Raw genomic sequence first — 20,504 nt, forward strand, 5'->3', positions numbered from 1 at the left:
TCTTAGCACCCTCGCTTGTGAAAAGATATTATCCGATTTTGATTTACGATGCTCGAACGATTTGTTTGTATTGTCAATTTATTTTCTATCTAGTTCATTCTATCATCTACTTACGAGCGATATGAGGTTTTCAATATTTTATTGATAGACCACTATCGATAATATGTTATCGACGATAGTATAACTGAGGGCAACGACCTTTGGTGGTCATCAAACTAGTCAAGAGCAATGATTGCATACATAGTGGAAGCATCGCGGGGTGTGACAGCCTTATGGTGGTTAACCTACCTTAGTCGCAAGCGGTTGCAATAGTATCATCGTATGCGACGACTACAATAGCTTTGTTGCCTATGGCGGCTTTAGCAATGTCGTTGTGGCATTTGTAAGCTACGGGCAGTGTCAATTGGACATCGAAAGTCAACGGTTGTCCAAACAAAAACGTGGGCACAACCATGCTCCTAACAACCCTCGCCCCGATAGTCAAGTGACGTATGGGCACGACAGCATAACACTTCACGATGATCGGAGGGGTCGTCGATCAATTGTATAAGAATAGTCACCGCCTAGAGTGACAACTGCATGCCTCGCACAGCAATCACAGAAATGGAAGTAAGAATTAGGTTTTTAAAAACGATAATTTTACCCCTTAAAAATAAATAAAATTCTGATATATATCCTTAAAATCAAATATTCATTTATGCCCTTTAGAAATAAAATTGTTTTAGTATATATCCTAAGAAAAATTATAGTTTTACCTTAAAAAATTATTATTATTTACTTATATTCTCAATTATAAAATTATGGTAGTTACAATAAACCTGATCATAATTTTGGTTCTTTTGTTAGATTATTAGAAAAATAAGATATTTGTGCTCAATATGTTGTACTATATGTGTTATAATAGAATGAGATTGTTTAAAGACAAATCGTACTCTTATGGATATGGTTAAAAGCATGATAAGTTATTTTTTTATACTAATATAAAAAAAGCTCTAGGGATCACTATATAAATATTTTTTGAACAGGTTCATCAATTCTATCAACTTTTTTAAATTATAAACTCATAAAAAAATCTAACATAAGACATTTACATATTTATAATTATATCGAAGAGATTAGAGTTAGCAATTCACTTGAAAATAATTTGGATTCAAGGATTACTTTTACATATTTTATTATTTATTTAGAAATTTTTAAAATGATACAATTTTCTAAAAAAATAATGAATTAGTATAAGTGAAAATCTTAAATTTTAATCTTGACATTAAGGATATATAGGTTGATACTCCTCTATATTTTATATTCAAGAGATTATTATTTCTCGATTTAATAAATGATTTAATAAAGGTGAATCACAAAACAACAACGGTGAACTTCTACATAATACTGATATTTGTGTTAATGAACTTATAAAATAATCACAATCGATAGTTTTTGAGAATGTCTCAAAAACAAAGAAATCCTACAATTTTTGTTGATTATGTGATATATCTATATGAATTAAATTATGATATAGGAATAAAAAATAATCCCTCATTGTTTTCATAAGTTAAGAAAAGTAACAATTCTAAAAAATAATACGATGTAATAAAAGAATAGTTGAAATTAATGGACTAGAATAATGTTTAAGAACTCAACGAATTATCCAATAATAATAAAAGAGTCTATTACATAAACATTACTCAAAAGGTAATATTAAATAATATAAAAATCAAACTTTGCTTAAAGATTTTACTCATAAAGAATGTATCAATCATAACAAGATATTTTTTTTAGTTTTTTAAATGTATTCATGAATAATCATCAAAATATTATTGACTCATTATGGTTTTAAGTTATATCATATAGATATAAAAATAAATTTTCTAAACGAGGATATAGATTCATATGGATTAACCTAAATAACTCGTAAAGAAAATAAAAAATATAAATTTTATTATGTAAATTTAAAAAAAAATATTTATGACCATAAATAATATTTTATATGATAGTATATAATTTTTTTTATACCATTGCTTCCTTCATATTTAAGAAAATATTATTGATCAGTATTTATATCTAAAATTAGAACGAAATATTATATGTAAAATTAGGTCAATTTGAAATAGTGATATTTTCAAACACAGTTTATTTCTATAAATTGCTTTGATAATAAAAAGTCCACTTTATATTTTATATTTATTAGTTAAATAGATAATTTAAATATATATATATATATATATTAAATTAATATATTATTATATTATAAATAATAAAAGTTGATTTTATAATATACTTTGATACTGTGAAATTTTATCTTAGTCCCTAAAGATATTTTGTGACATATCGTAATAGTTTTTTAATCTAAGAATATCAATTACTCTAATAGTTCTATGTATTATAGTACGAAGTACTTAATGGTTAGAGAAAAAAAATTTAGAAATGATTGATATTAACTGAAAACTTAAATTTTATTGTATTAATTGTTGATTCATTCGCTTAGGACTCATAACCTAAAGTATTTAAATAAACATATTCTTATGATTGAGTTTGTGAGCAACCCATAAAAGATATAATGATACATGTTTGAGTAAATATTATAATTAATATCATATTTATGTAATTAAAATTATTTATTTATTTATGTAATATGTACATACATATTATGGTTTAATGTGTATAATAGGATTATTTTGATAAAATAAATTTTAGGGATCATTTTGGACTACATTAAGAAGGACTAATAAATTATGATACGTAGAAGAAAATATGACATTAATGATATATAACCGTCATAAGCCACATTGGTAGTTAGACTTAATATAATATTATGTTTGTTTAATTTATTGACTTGTTATATAAAATTTATATGCATGTGTAAAATATTTTTTAAAAGTTCTAGAATATAATTAAGTAAAATTATTTTTAAATAACCTTTGTCTTATTTGTTTTGATTTTGAATTTCTTTTATGAAAAATGTTAAATTATATAACTTTATCTAATTAGGTAACATATATTATAGACATAATTGGATTTTGAGTACGGTTATTAACTAATATAAAGGAAGTCTAATTATAATAGAATTCATTATGAGATAATCTTGATGGGAGAGACTCTCATAATTATTTATTATAGACTCTTTGCGCTCACTTATAAAATGATAGGATCTCTTAGGGATAAAATAACCAATCATTGTGAGTCTTCTTTTATTTCCTCTTAGTCCCTAGTTCATCGTTTATAGTAGTCGGCAAGTATAGTTCTCTTTATAGATCGATATTGTTATAATCTTCGGATCTAACGATAATATACTTGCTAATCAATTAAAAAGTTTTTGAATGACATCATATATTTAATCTATTATTATAGATCAAATAAAGATTTAATAAATTTTTTTTAGATAATATTGAAATGGATGCATTGTATATCAAATCTATTATTATTTAATTTTAATTTTTTATATTAATTTTTTTTAATGAATTTTATGTTTACAATAATCCTTTGTAATTATTGCAACATGTCGAACTAAATGACAAACATATGAGTCTTATCAGTTGACCCTTCAAAAAAAACAAAGGAAAAGAAAGCAACCATGTGAGGAAAAAATAAATGCATTGTTTCCTGAAAGTCAACTGGCGGCAGAGAGGAATGATGCTTTTCTAGGTGATCACCATTATCCACAACATATTGCATTCTGTAAGTTAAGATCTCTCTCATGTATACCACTTTTAAGTTCAATAGGGAATGATACAGCAACCTCAATCTCACTCTGGGTTGAGTGAAACTTATACTACTTCTAAGATCATGAATGATATAAGCTTCTACATGATTTCTCATACTCAAATTAAGTACTTGCTGTCATTTCTTAGAAATATCCTTAGCTATAAAAACTTACTGATAAATTGACACCCAAGAAAAACTCCAAGTTCAATATGAACTGGAAATGAAAATAAAAGAAAAAGTAGGAGGACAAGTTTAAAGTTATTGGAACTTTTACTCTTTTCAGACGATTGCTTTGAGAAACATGTCCAGCAGAAAAGATTCCTGAAGCTTGGCAGCAGTCTAGGCTATATCCTATGGATCTTTCTTTCCTCGAGTCTCCTTTGTGGGCATTCATGGTTATGGAGATACAGAGCTGAGCCTTTGTAAAGCATAACTAGGACGGTCCTCAAACAGCCTGTCTTAGCTCCTCTGTATAGGTTGCACCCTTCATCCATTTGTTCAGCTCTGCTGCATCTGTTCTCCGATCTCTGTGTTTCCTAGGTTTATGTGTTACCCTGTACTTTCTCCATTTGCCTCATCTAATTACTTCTGAAATGAATGCTAGAGAGAGAGAGAGAGAGAGAGAGATTGTCTTCCAATAACTGTGCTTGGAACAAGCCTACTTTGTTATGCAATTATTTGTGCATGTCAATGCCACTTAGTGGTCCTACATATCTTTTCTAAGTGGACATGCAAGCCCTAAACATTCTGGAAAATGGTATACTACAATCACCACCTCCATGTGTGAGAAGGCCCTACAAAGGTGAAGCGGAACATTTCTCAAAGATCCATCAATGGTTGAGTGAAGTTATCTTTCTGGATCTTGCCTTGACAAGCCTAGGTCTTGACTCCATGGGGTTGCTGCGAGAGGTGAAAGGCTAACCGAATCTCTACCACATTAAGAGTGGTAGAAATAAGTAGGGCAATTAAGTCTTGGAACCTTGAGGAGTTGTTGGGAATCGCAAGTGTCCATCGAGAGAAGAGAAGGAGAGGACAAGCACAGTAACCTTTCCAACAGACCATATTAATACTTCCTACTTTGTAGTTGATGCATTTGATGGTGCATTCAAATACTCATCCCTATAAGCTGTCCTACATGTTTAAATTAATTGACTTCAATGGTTACATTTCAATCCCAAGCTTAATCTAATTATAGATTAAGCAGTATATTTTCATTGCAACTTGGGCCACAGACACTTTGTGTTAACAGACAAACAGATAGATTCATTCACTTTTTGGTTGGAGAATATGAATTGATCTAAATATGGTCACGATTCTTTGTCCAATCACTTTCGATGAACGCTTGCATAACTCTATGACCTTCTTGTTTGAATGTTCAAGCTACAAGTGGACATTACACGTGAAGCATATTAATGTTACCAATGTACATAGCGGGAAACAAGGATGTCTCGATCTGGCGCATGGAATGGTTAAAGATGGTTTAGGATGTGCTTGACTTGATCACAGATGCACAAAGAATGAATTAGATACAGAGTTCATGATTGATCAGAAACTATTAGTTGATTGGTCTCGATCAACGGCTAAATGTCTTCTTCATCAATCAATGACCGATGGACCAGTTAGGTCATGCAGACCTAATACGACAGGATGAATATATAATGTAGATTGCATCACTCGTTTACACTATACGTTTGTTTATTTGGGGAAGAAGAAGGAGGAGGAGGTTGTGTCCACACTCTTCTTAATATGGTTTCACCTTGTCGAGGTGAGTACCTAAGGTACATAAACAGTGAATCATGTCCCATCCATCAATGCATATTTCATGTCTTTCGAGTCATCGCTTTCTTGAATTCGACGAGAACTACTATTTCCAGTTTGTGGACATGGGAGTAGATTTACCTGTGAGTATAGTACATGAGGACCTTTTGTCTCCTTTCATGTCTCATCAAAATAATTCTACTCAAACCAGCCATCCTCTTCTTCTTTCTCACCAGTCAAATTAGCTCTGTTTCATGAGTTCGATGAACCAGCAAAAAAACTGCAGCAGTTGTTTGTCAAAATCTTTAATTAGTATGTCTAAGCTGAGAAATGATAACCCAACACAATAATAGTTTGATCAAGAACTAGCCAAGTTTTTGGGTTTAAATGAGTTTGTGTCGTAAATAGGTTCAAGGATTATGTTCATTTTCTGATTGATAAGATTCATATATATATATATATATATATATATATATATATATATATTTGGGTGTGTGTGTATAATAGATGGGTTGGATTCACATTTAATATTTGACCGTAATCATTGATATTTAAGCAGAGTTCAACACATGCAAGCTATTGTCGGTCACATTAATATTACACCTCAAGGTGGTGGGTGAGGCACGTGTTAGCTGTGATTGTACACGCGCCATCCACCCATGAACACGTGACAAACATACAAAATCTAGGGAGGAAAAAGAGGGGAATCTAAGATGCCAACTCCCGTGACCTACCAATTACACCACGGGATAAATTCTTGGATCCAATGATTTTACTTGTCGGGTGAGCATGGGAGGAAAAGGCGTTGTTGGTGTGGGTCGAGACAAGCCAGGGAAACAGTGGGTATTAGTCATCGGCAAAGGCTACATGTGGCTGCTTTGGAGCAAAGCGGGAGTGCCACCGATGAGAATAGCACCAACTTCGTGGGTAATTAGTAAAGAACATGGTGACATTGGATGGTAATAATTTATCATGAGACAGAAAGCGAGAGAGAGAGAGAGAGAGAGAGAGAGAGACAAGGAGGGGGCGGCTAAGTGTGTTTGGTGACGGAAGTGGAGTGAGAGTTATTTATCTCTTTACTGTTTCTAAGGATAAAGGAAGATGTTTTTTTGTGCAGTTGGCAAGTGAAAGCTTTGCAAACTATTTTTTTAATGCGAGGGTGGTAGGGGAGAGGGAGAGGTAGAGGGAGGGCTCAAGAAAGGGAACATGTTCCCTTCCTGAAGGTTTTGCTCTTAACCCATTGACTTTTTTCTGATTTTTAATTTTATTCTTGTCATCATTTTTTGATCCTTCTCTCAGGTGCACCCTGACTTGAACTGTTGCTTGTTGGATGAAATTTTTGTGAATCTTGAGGTTCTGTTCTTGATTCTGTCTGGGTCCTGCTTTTGGATTTGGTTTGGGATGTCTGTGGGAAGAGGTTTTCTTCTGTGGGGATAGTTGAAGAAGGCTTTGGTTTTCTCGGTTTCTCTGCTGCAGGAAAGAGATTGGTTTACTGATACCCGTTGGGTTTGAGGGTGCATGTCATTGGGTTGCGGAGTTCATGTTTGGGAGGTGATTGTGATGGTAATTTTTTTGGTTTTCTGATGGTATTTGTTCTTTGGAATTGCTGATTGCTTGGTTTCTTTTTCTTTTCTTGTTAGATGGAGATTAGTTTTCCTAAACCGATTGGGTTTGTGGGTGCATGTCATTTGGTTGCGGGTTCTTGGATGAGAGGTGACTGTGGTGGGGATTTTTAGTCTTCTCATGGTGTTTCTTCAAGAATTGTTGATTCCTTCGTTTCTTGGTGTCATTTGTGTGACCTATATAGAAATGAAATATCTATATTTGTTGCATGGATGCACATGAAATTTTTTTTTCTTTTATTTTTGTAAAATAATGATTTTTTAGTGAAATGTCTTGTATACTACGAAGGCACACTACTAAAGATACTTCAATCGCATTATATAGAAATGAAATATCCATTTTGTTATAGCTGACTGATACTGTATACCTTAGAACATGTGATCACAATTGCCTGTTTGGAGATCAATATCCTTTTACCTGTGGATGGAAACTGGTTTCTACCTGGGAAGAGCCATTGCAGCTTGTTGGGCAAATTGGGAAAAACAAATGCAGTTAGTGTTCCTTTCAGGGTAGAATGATCTATTCACCAAGTATTGAGCAAGCCGCACAATTTTTAATTTTTCCACATAATTCAGGCTGTAAAACTCGGTCTGTTGGGGAGTACTGAATCCAGAGAACAGCAAGTACTCCCCATGAAAAACTTGCACAACTGCTCGATTCAGAACCATTCTGTTCTCTGTGTAATCCAGAGAAAAACAAGTTTTTCCACATACTTGAAATGTTGATGGTTTGGGAGTTCTTTTCTGAAAAAAGCAAGTCTCCTATATTACACGACAATGTTGGTTGATCTGCTTCAAATTCATTTTTCTGACACTTTTAAAGTGATGTAGTGTAGTGGGTTTAGTTTTTGGCAAAGGATTAATCTTTCATGCTCAACTGCTTGGGAAAAAATGGAAATTCTTTGGTGATATGAGTTTACTGATTCTAGTAACTTTTTTTTTCGTATTATGTAAAACTCGTATAACAAAGTTATGTTTGGCAGAGGGAAATTACACTTTGGGAGGGCTATAAACATGAGCATTTCTGGTACTTTTAGCTTTTGAAATTTTCTGAAGGATACTCCAAAGCTATTATAATCTCAGGTTCAGGTCGATACTGAAAGAGATTTAAATTAACCTTTGGCAACAAGATTCATGGTTACCAAATTGTCCACCAGGATGCCTATTGATTTGTATGAATAATCTTGCCTACAAAGAACATATCAAAATGCAGAATGTTAAAGATAAAAGAAGACTTCTTTTCATCTATTTTGTGCCATTCTAGCCATATTTTGGGTGCTAAGTTTTTTATTCTGAGATGCAAATAGTTGGATATCTTGCCTTTAATTATAGGTCATTTATTAGGTCCTTTGCAGATGAACCTGGTGAACCATGGGTTTTCTCTAATGAACATGGTGATCTTATGGATCTAATGCACCATAACCCTTTCTTCCCCTGCTCTGCCTGTATCTTCTTTGAGTTTCACCTCTCTATGTGTGGGTGTGTGTAAAATCACTGAAATGTGAATCATATTCACTTTTTATGAATGATTTATGTTATGCAGATCAGTTTGATTCACAAAGTAAAATCTTAAATATTAAAGTGATTTGATACTAAAGCCACATAAGTCCAGTTTGGCACAAAAAGGTGAAATGATTTTCATCCATAATCTATAACAACAATAGCAACAAAGTCCCAACTATTTGGGGTCGGCTACTTGGATCTTTTGCTGCTATTGAGATCTTTTTATCCAGAATCTGATAGAAACAAATTCTTTTGTGGGTTCTGCACTGGACCCTATCGGCTAAATACCATAGATAGCCATAATGCGAAAGGTAACAGAATTAAAGGTCTCTGTAGACACAAAGAAGATCTTGCTACCTACTGGATTCTGTTATCCATTCGAGCTGAACTTGCATTCGTAGATCACTATGTAGATTCTTGGGTCGGAGATGCACAAAATTGCTTGGTGTTCTAGTAATTTGGTTGTTTTAACATAGGATGGCAGAGAATTACATCCACCCAAAACTACTTTGCTGGATTCAACTTTAGTAGACATCAACCTTTAAATATCCACCACTTTCTGACTTGTAAGCTGTGCCAAGATGGGATACAGTGCATGATGATCATTGTCGTCCATGCCTTCTACCATCAAATATTAGTGTTCTTTGTAACTGTCTGTCAACTTGAAGTCAATCATGTGAATATGGATTCTTTACACAGATTTGAACAAATATATGAACTTTGTGGTTAATCAAATATCATGGTTGCAGCTGATGTCAGTAATCCTGAACAACTTGCTAATGTTGTTCAGCAATCTTGCAAATTATGTTTATAGCCGCCAATAGCTTGTTATATGCTTTTTCTCTTTTTCTGAAAATCATTATGAGTAAATTGTCGGAGTTATTTAAATGGTCTATGTCTTGATTTCAGATGCTCCTAACTTTCTTTCAACACAGTGATATTGATAATTGTTTTTTTCTATGTACTAGCTAGATTTTACAACTAGCAAGAAATTACACTTGCTCCAGAACTAGCCTGGTATTGGGATATGCATCTTGATGCAAGATATTCTGAAATGCAAGACATTGGCATGAGAGGTTCACAGAATAGACCCTATTCAAAATCTACTTGTGTGAACAATCCTACTTGGTGGAATTCAAATAGTGCAACTATTCCGGAGTCCTCATATTCCAAGAACTTGAATATGAACATGGACTTCTTGGGGAAAGATGGTACCAAGGTAAAGCTATTGAGCCATTCGGTATCTGAACATGACTCATCAACTCAGTCCACTGGTCAATCTCATCAAGAAATATCAGGAACAAGTGAAGACAATGTTCATGAGCAACATATTTCAGTACAATCTGGTATAGGCAAACTAATATGAAATGCTCTTTTACTACGCCTTTTGGATTTTGTGTTCTTAGATGTAGTGAATATTATCTTCTATCTGCTTCTGTTCGAGTTGATATTTCATTTTTGTTGCTGCATAATGTCACTTTAGAAAGTTGTTTGTTATGGCTTGACCACATTGTTCTGTTATCAGTAATCAATATTAAACTTGATGATTGCCTTAATCTGGAAAATTAACTTAAAATGAATAAAAATACATTGTGAGCTTGACCTTCTATCTACACCAAAGACTTGTATACTTATTCTGCTAGATATACCGAGTGCTTGCCTGATTGCTCATGTTTCTTTCTTTTCTTGTTGCAAATCTGTACTCAATTGCCACTGGTTCCTCTGGTTGTCTTCCATATTTAGAGCGTAGATGGGGAGCTTGATAGTTGCCAGATACACAGGTCTATTTGAGCTTTATTATGTCCATGAGATTAAAAGCTTGATAGTTGCCCTACACAAAGGGCTTGTTGAAAGGTTTAGTTAACCATAATCTGTACACAGTGTAACTATTGTCTTAATTGGTGAATGTTTTAATTTCTTATAAAAAATGTTCTCTTCCAGTTGGATATGTATCTGTTTATACAGTTTAAAATGGAGTAAATTGCTAAATTTAAACCACTGAATTCTCCTGTGAAGTCAATTTTCAAATGCAACACGAGGATTCTTAAGAAAATTCTGTATGTGGGAAGCATGTACCTTATCACTGACATTTCTTTGCAGTTTGTTCTTTTTATCCAAGTGTTGGATATTTATGGATAAGATTATGATTTATCCAAGTGTTGGAAATTTACCTGTACCGGTCCCTAGGTGGATCGGTAGGGGTCTGATACATACTGGTGCACCGAAACATGGTATGCTGGTATACCGATCAGCATCGAGAAGGGGGGAAAGAAGAGGAGAAGGACAAGGAGAATGGGGAAAGAAGAGAAGGAGAAGATTAAGAAGGGGAAGAGGAGGAGGAAAAAGTATTGGGGCAGTGGGTGGGCGATGGTGGCAGTAGCGAGCATGGGTGAGAGAGAGAGAGAGCGAGGACCAGACCCTGGAACCGGACTGGACCAGACGAAAAGCCATGGTCTGCATGCTAGTTAAAGCTCGGACTAGGAAACACTGTTTGGTGGTTATTGGTCCAGGCAAAATTTGATACCAATGTTTGTTTCTACTTTCTCCTTTTTATCATAGAAAATTGGGCATCATGAAGTCCTAAAACATTTTACTTAGATATTTTTGCATACTTGTAGATGTCAATGGTACAAAATGTACCATGTGCATGTTAATAGTTCCTTCAATTTTTGCAATGTATTTTCTTGTGTCTAGGTTGCTTTGCATGCCTGTATAATTTATAAAGATCTGTATATAAAATCTTGGTTTCAGAGTTCCCTTTTCTTTATGCAAGTACGTTCTAGTTCTTCCACATTATCTTACCTTCTTACACAGTTGCTCTCCTTTGTTAGGTATCGATAGTACACTCACAAAGTCAGCCAAGGATCATCTGAAGCCAGTCATATCTCTTGGGGCATCAGATGCTGCCCTTGCACCTCCAAAATGGGACTACAGCCAGTCCTTTGTAAGTTCGCATTGGTATTTTTGGAGCTGTTAAATGATTTGTTTATATGGGACACCCTGTATCATCAAATTCATTTAACTAATTTGCTTCTGATATTAGGGCTTCTGGATTTCTTGTTGCAGGCTCCTGTTCCATACCCTTATGCTGACCCATATTATGGTGGTATCTTTGCTGTGTGCGGACCACATGCTGTGGTAAGTGTTTCAAAATTTTGTTTTGCTAATTTTCTCTGGCTTTCAATTGGACATACATGTGGTTGCTCCACCATTTTCAAGTAGGGCTGGACTATACTATGGTTTCTATCTGTTGGTATATGCATTAAAGGTTTCACCTTCATTCTGGTCCATGGAGTGTTTTTTTTTTTGTTTCGATACTTTCAGCTAGAACTTTAAGACTTTGATGGAGAGAAAAAACATAGGAAGAACAAATCAACAATGACAAGCTTTTGCACATCAGTCACATAGCAGTCTTAATTTTCATTCGTTTGCTATCAATCAGCGTGTCCAATCTTGATTTTGCACATTGGCCAATGGCAAACATAGTCGATCGGCAAGTGCATACGATATAGTTGCGACTAACAATTAGGAAAATACAACATGCAACAATATACATCATAGGAATTATAGGATCCCGTGCACATTACTAGTGTCGACCTGTAGCGTAAAAGATAAATTTTCATTGATTTGCTATCTTCATTTTCTTCATATGGCACGGTGCTACTCTACCTGCAGATTCAACCACAAATGACGGGAATAGCATCCCCTGCTCGAGTTCCACTGCCGCTTCAACCTGCAGCGGAAGAACCCATTTATGTCAATGCAAAACAATATAATGCAATACTTCGAAGGAGGCAGCTGCGTGCAAAGTTGGAGGCTCAAAACAAACTCATCAAAAATAGAAAGGTATACGCTTCTGTAAGGACATAAGTCGTCGTTATCTTTTGTTTAAATATTTCTTCTGTTTCGTTACGCGAGTAAGAAAAAGAGAATTAATTGCATTGCCAAAATTAACATAGACCTGATTTTGCATATATGCACAACTAACAACTAACTCTGAAATGCTATCAATAGGAACAACTAACTTATGCCTGTATCTTTTCAGCCATATCTTCATGAGTCACGCCATCTTCACGCAATGAAGAGGGCAAGGGGATCCGGTGGACGATTCCTCAACACAAAGCAGCTCCAGCAACAACAGCAGACGCAGGCTTCTGCCATGTCAGGCCGTAAGCAGCTCACCGGTTCAGAGCTCCGCCCCATTGGTTTGGCTGCCACTTTGATCGACTCCGACACCGCAACTGTCTCTACAAACAGAAGCATGTTAGCGCAACGGGATCGCTTGGGCTTCCCCTTGCCCAATCTCCTCCATTCAAGCATGGGAACAAGCAATCAAGGTGGCGGCAGCATGATGAGCAGTAATTCGGAGCTCCAAGTCCCACCCATGCGGTAAAACTTGGGGAGCCAACCGAGAGTGAGGAGATTGTATCTCGCTGTGTCTCACGGTGGTTCCCCGGCAATTCATCCTTGGCTTTTGGCATCTCATCCGAAATGCTTCATTTGACATGGTACTAAAAAACTCTAGTTTGGTAACTCAGAAACTCATCAGTGTTAACCAGTACAGAGCTTATCGTACTCGTCCTTTAATTTGTACCAAGTAAAGAGATAGCAAGTGTGACTCAGAGACCTCCTTCTCAAACAAATGCATGGATTCCATCTCCATCCTGTTTACTACTTAATGCATGAATTCTCTGAATCTGATAAGACATGCTGTGGATACATGGCAAGCCAAGGCATTATATTGCCGAAATGATTTGATGTGATTGTTACTCTTCCGATCGGACTTCAAACAGCCATATCATTCGTATGATTAATTTACATATGAATACGGTGTTAACAAAACTGTGTATCTAAAATGGCTCGAATATTTATTCTATTCCACGCATGCGAGACCGAGTTTTATTTGGTAATGCCGATCGATCCGCGAAGCACGCTCTCGCGCGCGGGTCGCGATGAATCACATGGCTTGCACTCATCCGCAGACCACTACAGTATAATACTTAATGAATGCCGAGATCCATGGCTTGTATTGGTCGACGCAGAGACCGAAACAATAATTGTGAGTTGGGGACAGATGCCGACGTCTTCAAAGCTCGTATTCATTGACTTGACTCAACAAAAGGATATTATAAGATATTCCATAGCTTTCGTTTGGCGAAATAATATATATGCTTCACAAATGGCAGTGCGTCTTTGTATAAGAAAGCCAGGATCGAGGAAGGAGAGTCACCTGGTTCATCATCGGAGCTAGCGAGAGGCTCATCTTCTCTCAGGTACTGTTCTTTCTCTCATGCGGATTTCTTCATCAATGGGCTGAGTTATTCACTGTTTCAGTCAATGAATGTTATGCTGATTGATTTGAGCAAGACAACAAGCCGTTATCTTGCACTTGGATCCACATCTGGATCTCGTTACTCCATTTTTTGAGCTTGGAATCTTTCCATTTATCTTGTAACTTTCCCTGAGAATCGTGCATCTCTGGTGCTGAAGGAGGGGTCGAGTTCATCTGAGATCCTTCCTCTCCCGTCTCTTCCTCCACTTTTAATCTATACAACTGCGTCTTTCACTTTGTCTTCTATAGGAACCCTATGCCTGGAATTATTTTACTTTTAATCTTCCTTTTCTTCATCAGAAGAAGGAACCCCATGAGTCATATGATCTTTATTATTTTGGATCTGAGTGAATGTGCAACTATGAAATGTTTTCATTTGTTCGACGAGTAATAGATGGAAACTTTCTTTTAAATATGTATCGATTTAAATTTTATTTGGTAAAATTATATTTCAAAAATATATTGAATATTTTTGATAAATTTATCATTCTAATATTCTTGATATTTATAAAAAAAAATAAATATATATTTTTACTCCATAGCAAAAATTAATGAGATTATATCCATCAACACCAAAAGTAGAAATTAGATTTCTGTTTGACTAATTTTTGACTGCATGACTCTGTGGACAGAACCCAACATGGAGTCTTTTCTCATCCTCGTTGCCGAAAAGATTGCCGTGGCCATGGCGGGCGAAGCTATACAGGCAGCTATGGGCTTCAATTTAGGAGCCGAAGAATCGCTGAAGACGGAAGTTAAGGAGACGATCAGACGGATCAGAAGCGAGTTCGAGCACATGCAAATATTTTTGAGCTCCGTGGACATGCAGAAGTATAACACCACCATAGAGCCATGGCTGAAACGAGCGAGGGAGATAGCAGATTCCATGGAAGACGTGATCGACGAGTACTTGCATATTACCGTAGAGCGGTCACAGGGTGGACTCAGATCCTTTTTTAATCAAGCTGTGAGAAGTCACAAAAAGAGTAGCGCCTGGAATCTCATAGCTAATCGGCTGAAAGTTATAGAGACTGGCCTATCCCATCTCGAAGCCATGAAGGATCGCTATGACATCAGGAAGAATGAGTCCGAAGTAGATGATGATGACGCCGAAGGCGAGAATGCAAACGGCTTTGTCGGAAGAGTGTTCAATTCGTCGAGATCATACCCTGTCAGCGAAGAAGACGACAATATTTACAGAGAACAAAGGAAAATTTTGTTTCAGCTGCTAACAGATGAAACGTCTACACGCACGGTGATATCGGTTTGGGGCATGGGTGGTGTAGGTAAGACCACCATGGTTGACAAAGTTTACGGGAACCAGGAGATCGAGAATCGCTTCGACTGCAAAATCTGGGTCACCGTTTCCAAGTCTTGTCGAATCGAACATTCGATGCGAAGAATTCTCAAGGAACTGCTGGACGCAGATCAATCGGATCATGATGGTTACGGGTCGTCGGACCTTAATCGTGTACAGGAGGACGTTTGCAGCATTCTACAGGAGAAGAGGTACTTGCTGATTCTCGATGATGTGTGGAGCGGAGAGTTGTCTTCCTATGTGCAACGTGCTCTTCCCGATAACAATCGTGGAAGCAGAATAGTGATCACGACACGGCTAAACGAGGTAGCTTCGACATCAGAAGAGAGGCACCGGTTGAAGCTTCGGAAAATTGAAGATGAAGGCCAAGCGTTCGATCTCTTCTGTCGAGAGGTATTTTGGCATGCCGACGACAGGCGTTGCCCCAAACACTTGGAGACGGTGGGGAGAAATATTGTCAGGAAGTGCCAAGGCCTGCCACTGGCCATCGTGGCCGTAGCCAGACTCATGTCACTGAAAGGGACGACCGAGGCGGAATGGCAACGCGTTTACAAAAAGCTCAGCTGGGAGTTCGCTAACAATCCAAGCTTGGACAACCTGAAGCATGTTCTGAATCTGAGCTACGACGATCTACCGAGTTATCTGAAGAACTGCTTCTTGTACTGCAGCGTCTTCCCCGACTACAAGATCAAGAGGAAGAAGTTAATAAGGCTTTGGATCGCCGAAAGTTTCGTCCAGGACAGGGAAACACAGACGGTGGAGGAAGTGGCGGAGGAATTCCTGGAGGAACTCGTCCATCGGTCCATGCTTCACGGTGTACAGAGGAATAGCTTCGGAAGGGTGAGGAGATGTGGGATGCACGGATTGATGCGTGAATTGACTCTGCCCACAGCCCGGAAAGAAAATTTTAGCATGGTGTGGAAAGAGTCGGAATCATCGGGAGGGTTGGGGTGCGAAGCACGTCGGTTGTCGGTGCACGACTACGCCGCCAACAGCGCCTTGTTCCACATGGATTTCTCTCGCATTCGCTCCTTGCTTGTGTTCAAGCATGATTCCTCCCTGACCACCTTGCTGAAGACGGTGTCACGTAATGCTAGATACTTAAGGGTTGTAGATCTGGAAAGCGCAGACATGGACAAGGTTCCTGATGTGTTCATGGACCTAATCAACCTGCACTATCTGGGGCTAAGGAAGACGAAGGTTAAACGCCTTCCCGACTCCATCGGAAGGCTCCGCAATCTGCAGACCTTGGATCTCCGCTACACTAAAATAGAGAAGCTGCCCAAGGGGATAAGCCAGTTGAGGAAGCTGCGATACCTGCTGGCTCTCAGGTTGAACGACAGAAGCCGTCGATCTTTCGAATTCGTCAGCCATGTCAAGGCTCCGGGCGGCTTAGGCCTGCAGAATCTTACGAGCTTACAACACCTGGACATCGCCGCGGACGAGGAGTCGTCGTTGAGGCAACTCGGCTACTTGACCCAACTCAAGGTGCTCATCGTATCCAAAGTCAAAGGCGTGCACTGCCCGCTTCTGAGCGCCTCAGTGTCGCACATGACTTCCCTCTATAAGTTGAGCATCACGGCCTACGACGAGAAGGAGGTGCTTCAGTTGCAAGACTTGGGCCACTGCTTCCAAAACCTGCAGAAGCTCCATGTGCAGGGAACGGTGGTGGGACCGGTGGTGGTTCAGGAGCAACGCTGTGCGGGGATGCGGAGGGGAAGAGAGGGTGGGGTCGTGGCAGGCGGTGGCCTGCACGTCCATGACTCCCCATTGCTGCCTCCCTCCTTCCGTTCCCTGGGAGAAAGGCTTCGGGAGCTGTGCTTGGGCTGAAGCGGCCTGAAAGAAGATCCACTCCCGGCACTCTGCCACCTCCATAACCTTTCGGTGCTTTTCCTACGGCAGGCATACCACGGCTTGCAACTACGCTTCAAGGAAGGCTGGTTCCCGAATCTGCAAGAGCTTCATCTGCTTCATTTACCATACGTCAACAGGATGGTGATAGAGAAAGGGTCAATGAAGAGCCTTCGTTTGCTTCAAATGGAAGGCCTGTCGGAGTTGATGCTGCTTCCCAAAGGCATCGAGCATCTGACGTCCCTGCACAAGCTCTACTTATCGGAGTGCAACAATTTCTTCCTCTACGCAATCCAAGAAGACCAGAGAAAGCGAGTAGACCACATCCCAAACATTTGGCACGCCTACCTCGCTGACGGTAAGAAGATCATTGAAATCCTGAGCAGGCCCACGAATCGTGCACCTCGTCCGCAGGTACTTCACTCCCAACTCCAATCCTGCTTTACCCTTATATACATACACATACATATATATCTACATACATGCGACACGGATTAACATGATGACTTGCAGGAGGAGGAGGAGGAGGATCGGAAGTCCGTGCCACCGTATCCATTTCCAACCCCCAGCGAAACAGGGACGGACGAGAATGTTTATTCGTACTTACCTCCATTCGAGACGAGGTCAGAGATGAATGACAGGGGGACATCTAATTCATTTCCATCCCCCCGCAAAGATAAGAAGACAAACTGGCCTACCATTTCGGAGCATCCTTCGCTCTCCACTGAACAACCGGAATTCGTGCCCGTAGTGGATGAAGGTTCACTGGCGAGTGACTTTGAAGAGGAAGAGCAAAATAATAAGGTAGGCTTTACTAGAAGAAGAAGATTTTGATTCGTTATATTTACATCACCGAACACTACTACTACTACAACTACAACAACAACCACAACAACGATCTTTAACTTATTTATGCCAACGGTTTACAACCGCGGTCACAACTGTACCTGCCGGTAAGAACTGTGGGTAACAACTATGCATATATACCTTTTTTTTTCTTTTGCGAGTAATATTAAACATGTCATGACTCACAGGCTGATGATGGTGATGATGATGATAAATTTGTGCCGTCGTTTCCAACCCAAAGCGAAATGGAGATACGTGACAAGGTTGATTCACATTTAGATCAATCCAAGACAAAGATGGAGGTCACCCAAAGCGAAACAGAGATATGCGACGACGACAAGGTTGATTCACATTTAGATCAATCCAAGACAAAGGTGGAGGTCACCCAAAGCGAAACAGAGATATGCGACGACAAGGTTGATTCGCATTTGGATCAATCCGAGGCAAAGATGAAGGTGACCCAAAGCGAAATAGAGATACGTGACGAAAAGGTTGATTCGCATTTAGATCAATCCGAGGCAAAGATGGAGGTGACTGAAAGGAGGACATCTGATTCGGATACAAAACCCCCAGAAAAGATGATGACAAACTTACCTACCATATCGGAGGAGGCTGATGAAGAAGCCGAATTAGTGCCTACTGTGGATGGCAAGACAGTGAATGCAAGTGATGGAGAGTAGGATCAAACTAATGACCTAAGTGATGCTAGAAGAAGGTATCATCATATGTTGTTGTCCTCATAGCTCCAAAGATGAAGTCTTGAAAGTTGTTTTGTATGATATTAAGTCAGCTAGCTAGCAATGTATCAATCTTGTGATGGTGTTGGATTGATAATATTTTTATCTTATCTTATTTAATGTTAGAATTGGTACTATTGGGTTATAAGTATACATGTGTGTGTGGTATGATTGAAGTACAGTAAACTAAGGTTTGACTTTACTTTTCAAAAAAAGTTCGAAAAATATTAATTATAAATATAAAAAATGATCTTCTATTAAATTTTAGAATGATAATAATGACGAGATAATAGAAGAAAAAATATATAACTATCAAACTCCTAACATGAAAATCTTTTACCTCTACACATCTCTCATGTGAAAAATAAAATCATTATTTATTGGAAACACTATTTATATAGTATTTGATTTGTTAATAATCCATTCTCCAATTACTTGAACTACAATATTTTCACCTCTTTATATAGACCTTAGATATAAGACTTAAAATAAAAATATAGAAATGAAAAAAATATAATTTCATCAAATCAAGTATACGATGAAATTTTGATCGATAAACATTCATATAAATTTTTAAGATTTCCGATCAAGATTTCTAATCCTTAATCAAGATTGAATATATTTATTTTTTATTTACTTTCTTGTCTTCTCGCTAAACATATATTATCAAGTGAGACCCTACGAAGAATATCTATTAACTAATTAAATTTATTCAAATAAGAGATAAATTAAATTGGTTCTGCATCATATAATTGAAATATGAATCGATCTTAATGATAAAACATCTAATGTATGATAAGTAGTGACTAATTTTTTTTTATAATAAAAGACTAGAAAATACTGTGAGGCTCCATCGATATTTAAGTCAATAAGTGACTCGAGATAAAATTTTCGAAAAATATTTCAAATTTGTATAATAGGCTCATATTTATATATTTGCTAAATAATGAATATATAGAATAATGTTTTTTTTCCTCAAACTCATGCTAACTTAGGCTCCACACGTTGACATCTCATCGGCCAAATATATTGACCTTATGATCGATCTTACTCGAACGAGTTGCTGTCAACCCTATACCCGAATGAACCCAATCACCCAATCCAATTCGGCTCAACATGTATGTGTTTCGATCTTTTATTTGGATGATCCATGAGTTCAGCTATGTCAAAACCAACATTTCCTCTGACCATTCTTCATCGATGAAGACCGGAGAAGCTCTCTTTTCCTGGTTAGACCCAGGAGAATGGATTCTTCGATATGCAAGAAGCTCTACGCATGCACTCACGTAGCTTGCGCTGTCGCCAAGGGAAGAAAGGAATGGTATGCTATGCTACCAGCGCGAGGCCAAAACAGCGGCTGCAGTCGACCGAATCATGTCTTCCTTCCTCGAACTGCACTAGTCTTCAACCACAAGGCGTACGAAACCCGCTTCAAATTAACCTTTGATTCCCGAACATATGCCATATGCTTCCTCATCTTCCATAGTGCGCGGTGGTGCCTGCGTTCCCACTTTCTTTTGCTTGTTCAACCCACCTTACCTTCTTAGCAACGCAACCAGCTGTGATGTGTGAACAGCTCTCCTGTGTTGGTGCTCGGGAATTAATATGATGATGGAAGCACAAGGCATAGAAAAGTCTGAAACTTGAAGCCATTGCCACCCAAACTTGCAACCATGGGGCGTCACTCTGTGTGTGTGTGTGTGTGTGTGTGTGTGTGAAAACCAGCTCCTGATCTCCCTAAAAGAAGGCTGGTTTTGGTGCATCCCAACGTGTATCAGACAATTGATCTTTTGGCAAAAGAATATGTTGTTAGCGGAGAGAGATGAACGAGACATGCA

The 20,504-nt window shown here is 37.8% G+C and overlaps 3 protein-coding genes across 6 annotated transcripts; all 3 read left to right on the top strand.

Moving 5' to 3' along the window:
• Nucleotides 1–6,556: 6,556 nt before the first annotated feature.
• On the top strand, nucleotides 6,557–13,261 carry LOC103995824 (nuclear transcription factor Y subunit A-3). 4 transcript variants are annotated; one of them, XM_018830067.2, is made up of 7 exons: nucleotides 6,566–6,680; nucleotides 6,757–7,020; nucleotides 9,551–9,928; nucleotides 11,414–11,526; nucleotides 11,649–11,720; nucleotides 12,258–12,428; nucleotides 12,628–13,261. In XM_018830067.2, the coding sequence occupies exons 3-7, from the start codon at nucleotides 9,610–9,612 to the stop codon at nucleotides 12,973–12,975; spliced, it is 1,023 nt and encodes a 340-aa protein (XP_018685612.2). In that variant the 5' UTR covers nucleotides 6,566–6,680; nucleotides 6,757–7,020; nucleotides 9,551–9,609; the 3' UTR covers nucleotides 12,976–13,261. The 4 variants fall into 4 exon arrangements, with proteins under 4 accessions (XP_009414804.2, XP_018685612.2, XP_018685611.2 ...); XM_018830066.2 differs by having other exon boundaries at nucleotides 9,555–9,928; XM_009416529.3 differs by lacking the exon at nucleotides 6,757–7,020 and having other exon boundaries at nucleotides 6,557–6,680; nucleotides 9,555–9,928.
• A 457-nt stretch (nucleotides 13,262–13,718) lies between these two features.
• Nucleotides 13,719–17,062, top strand: LOC135620169 (disease resistance protein RPM1-like). Its single transcript, XM_065122882.1, has 2 exons — nucleotides 13,719–13,855; nucleotides 14,547–17,062. Exon 2 carries the CDS (start codon nucleotides 14,555–14,557, stop codon nucleotides 17,060–17,062), a length of 2,508 nt encoding a protein of 835 aa, XP_064978954.1. The 5' UTR covers nucleotides 13,719–13,855; nucleotides 14,547–14,554.
• Nucleotides 17,063–17,224: 162 nt separating this feature from the next.
• Nucleotides 17,225–18,814, top strand: LOC135620170 (uncharacterized). Its single transcript, XM_065122883.1, has 3 exons — nucleotides 17,225–17,497; nucleotides 17,597–17,887; nucleotides 18,118–18,814. Exons 1-3 carry the CDS (start codon nucleotides 17,225–17,227, stop codon nucleotides 18,607–18,609), a joined length of 1,056 nt encoding a protein of 351 aa, XP_064978955.1. The 3' UTR covers nucleotides 18,610–18,814.
• Nucleotides 18,815–20,504: the final 1,690 nt, after the last annotated feature.

Source organism: Musa acuminata, chromosome BXJ2-8, assembly GCF_036884655.1.
Source record: "Musa acuminata AAA Group cultivar baxijiao chromosome BXJ2-8, Cavendish_Baxijiao_AAA, whole genome shotgun sequence".
Taxonomy (NCBI): domain Eukaryota; kingdom Viridiplantae; phylum Streptophyta; class Magnoliopsida; order Zingiberales; family Musaceae; genus Musa; species Musa acuminata.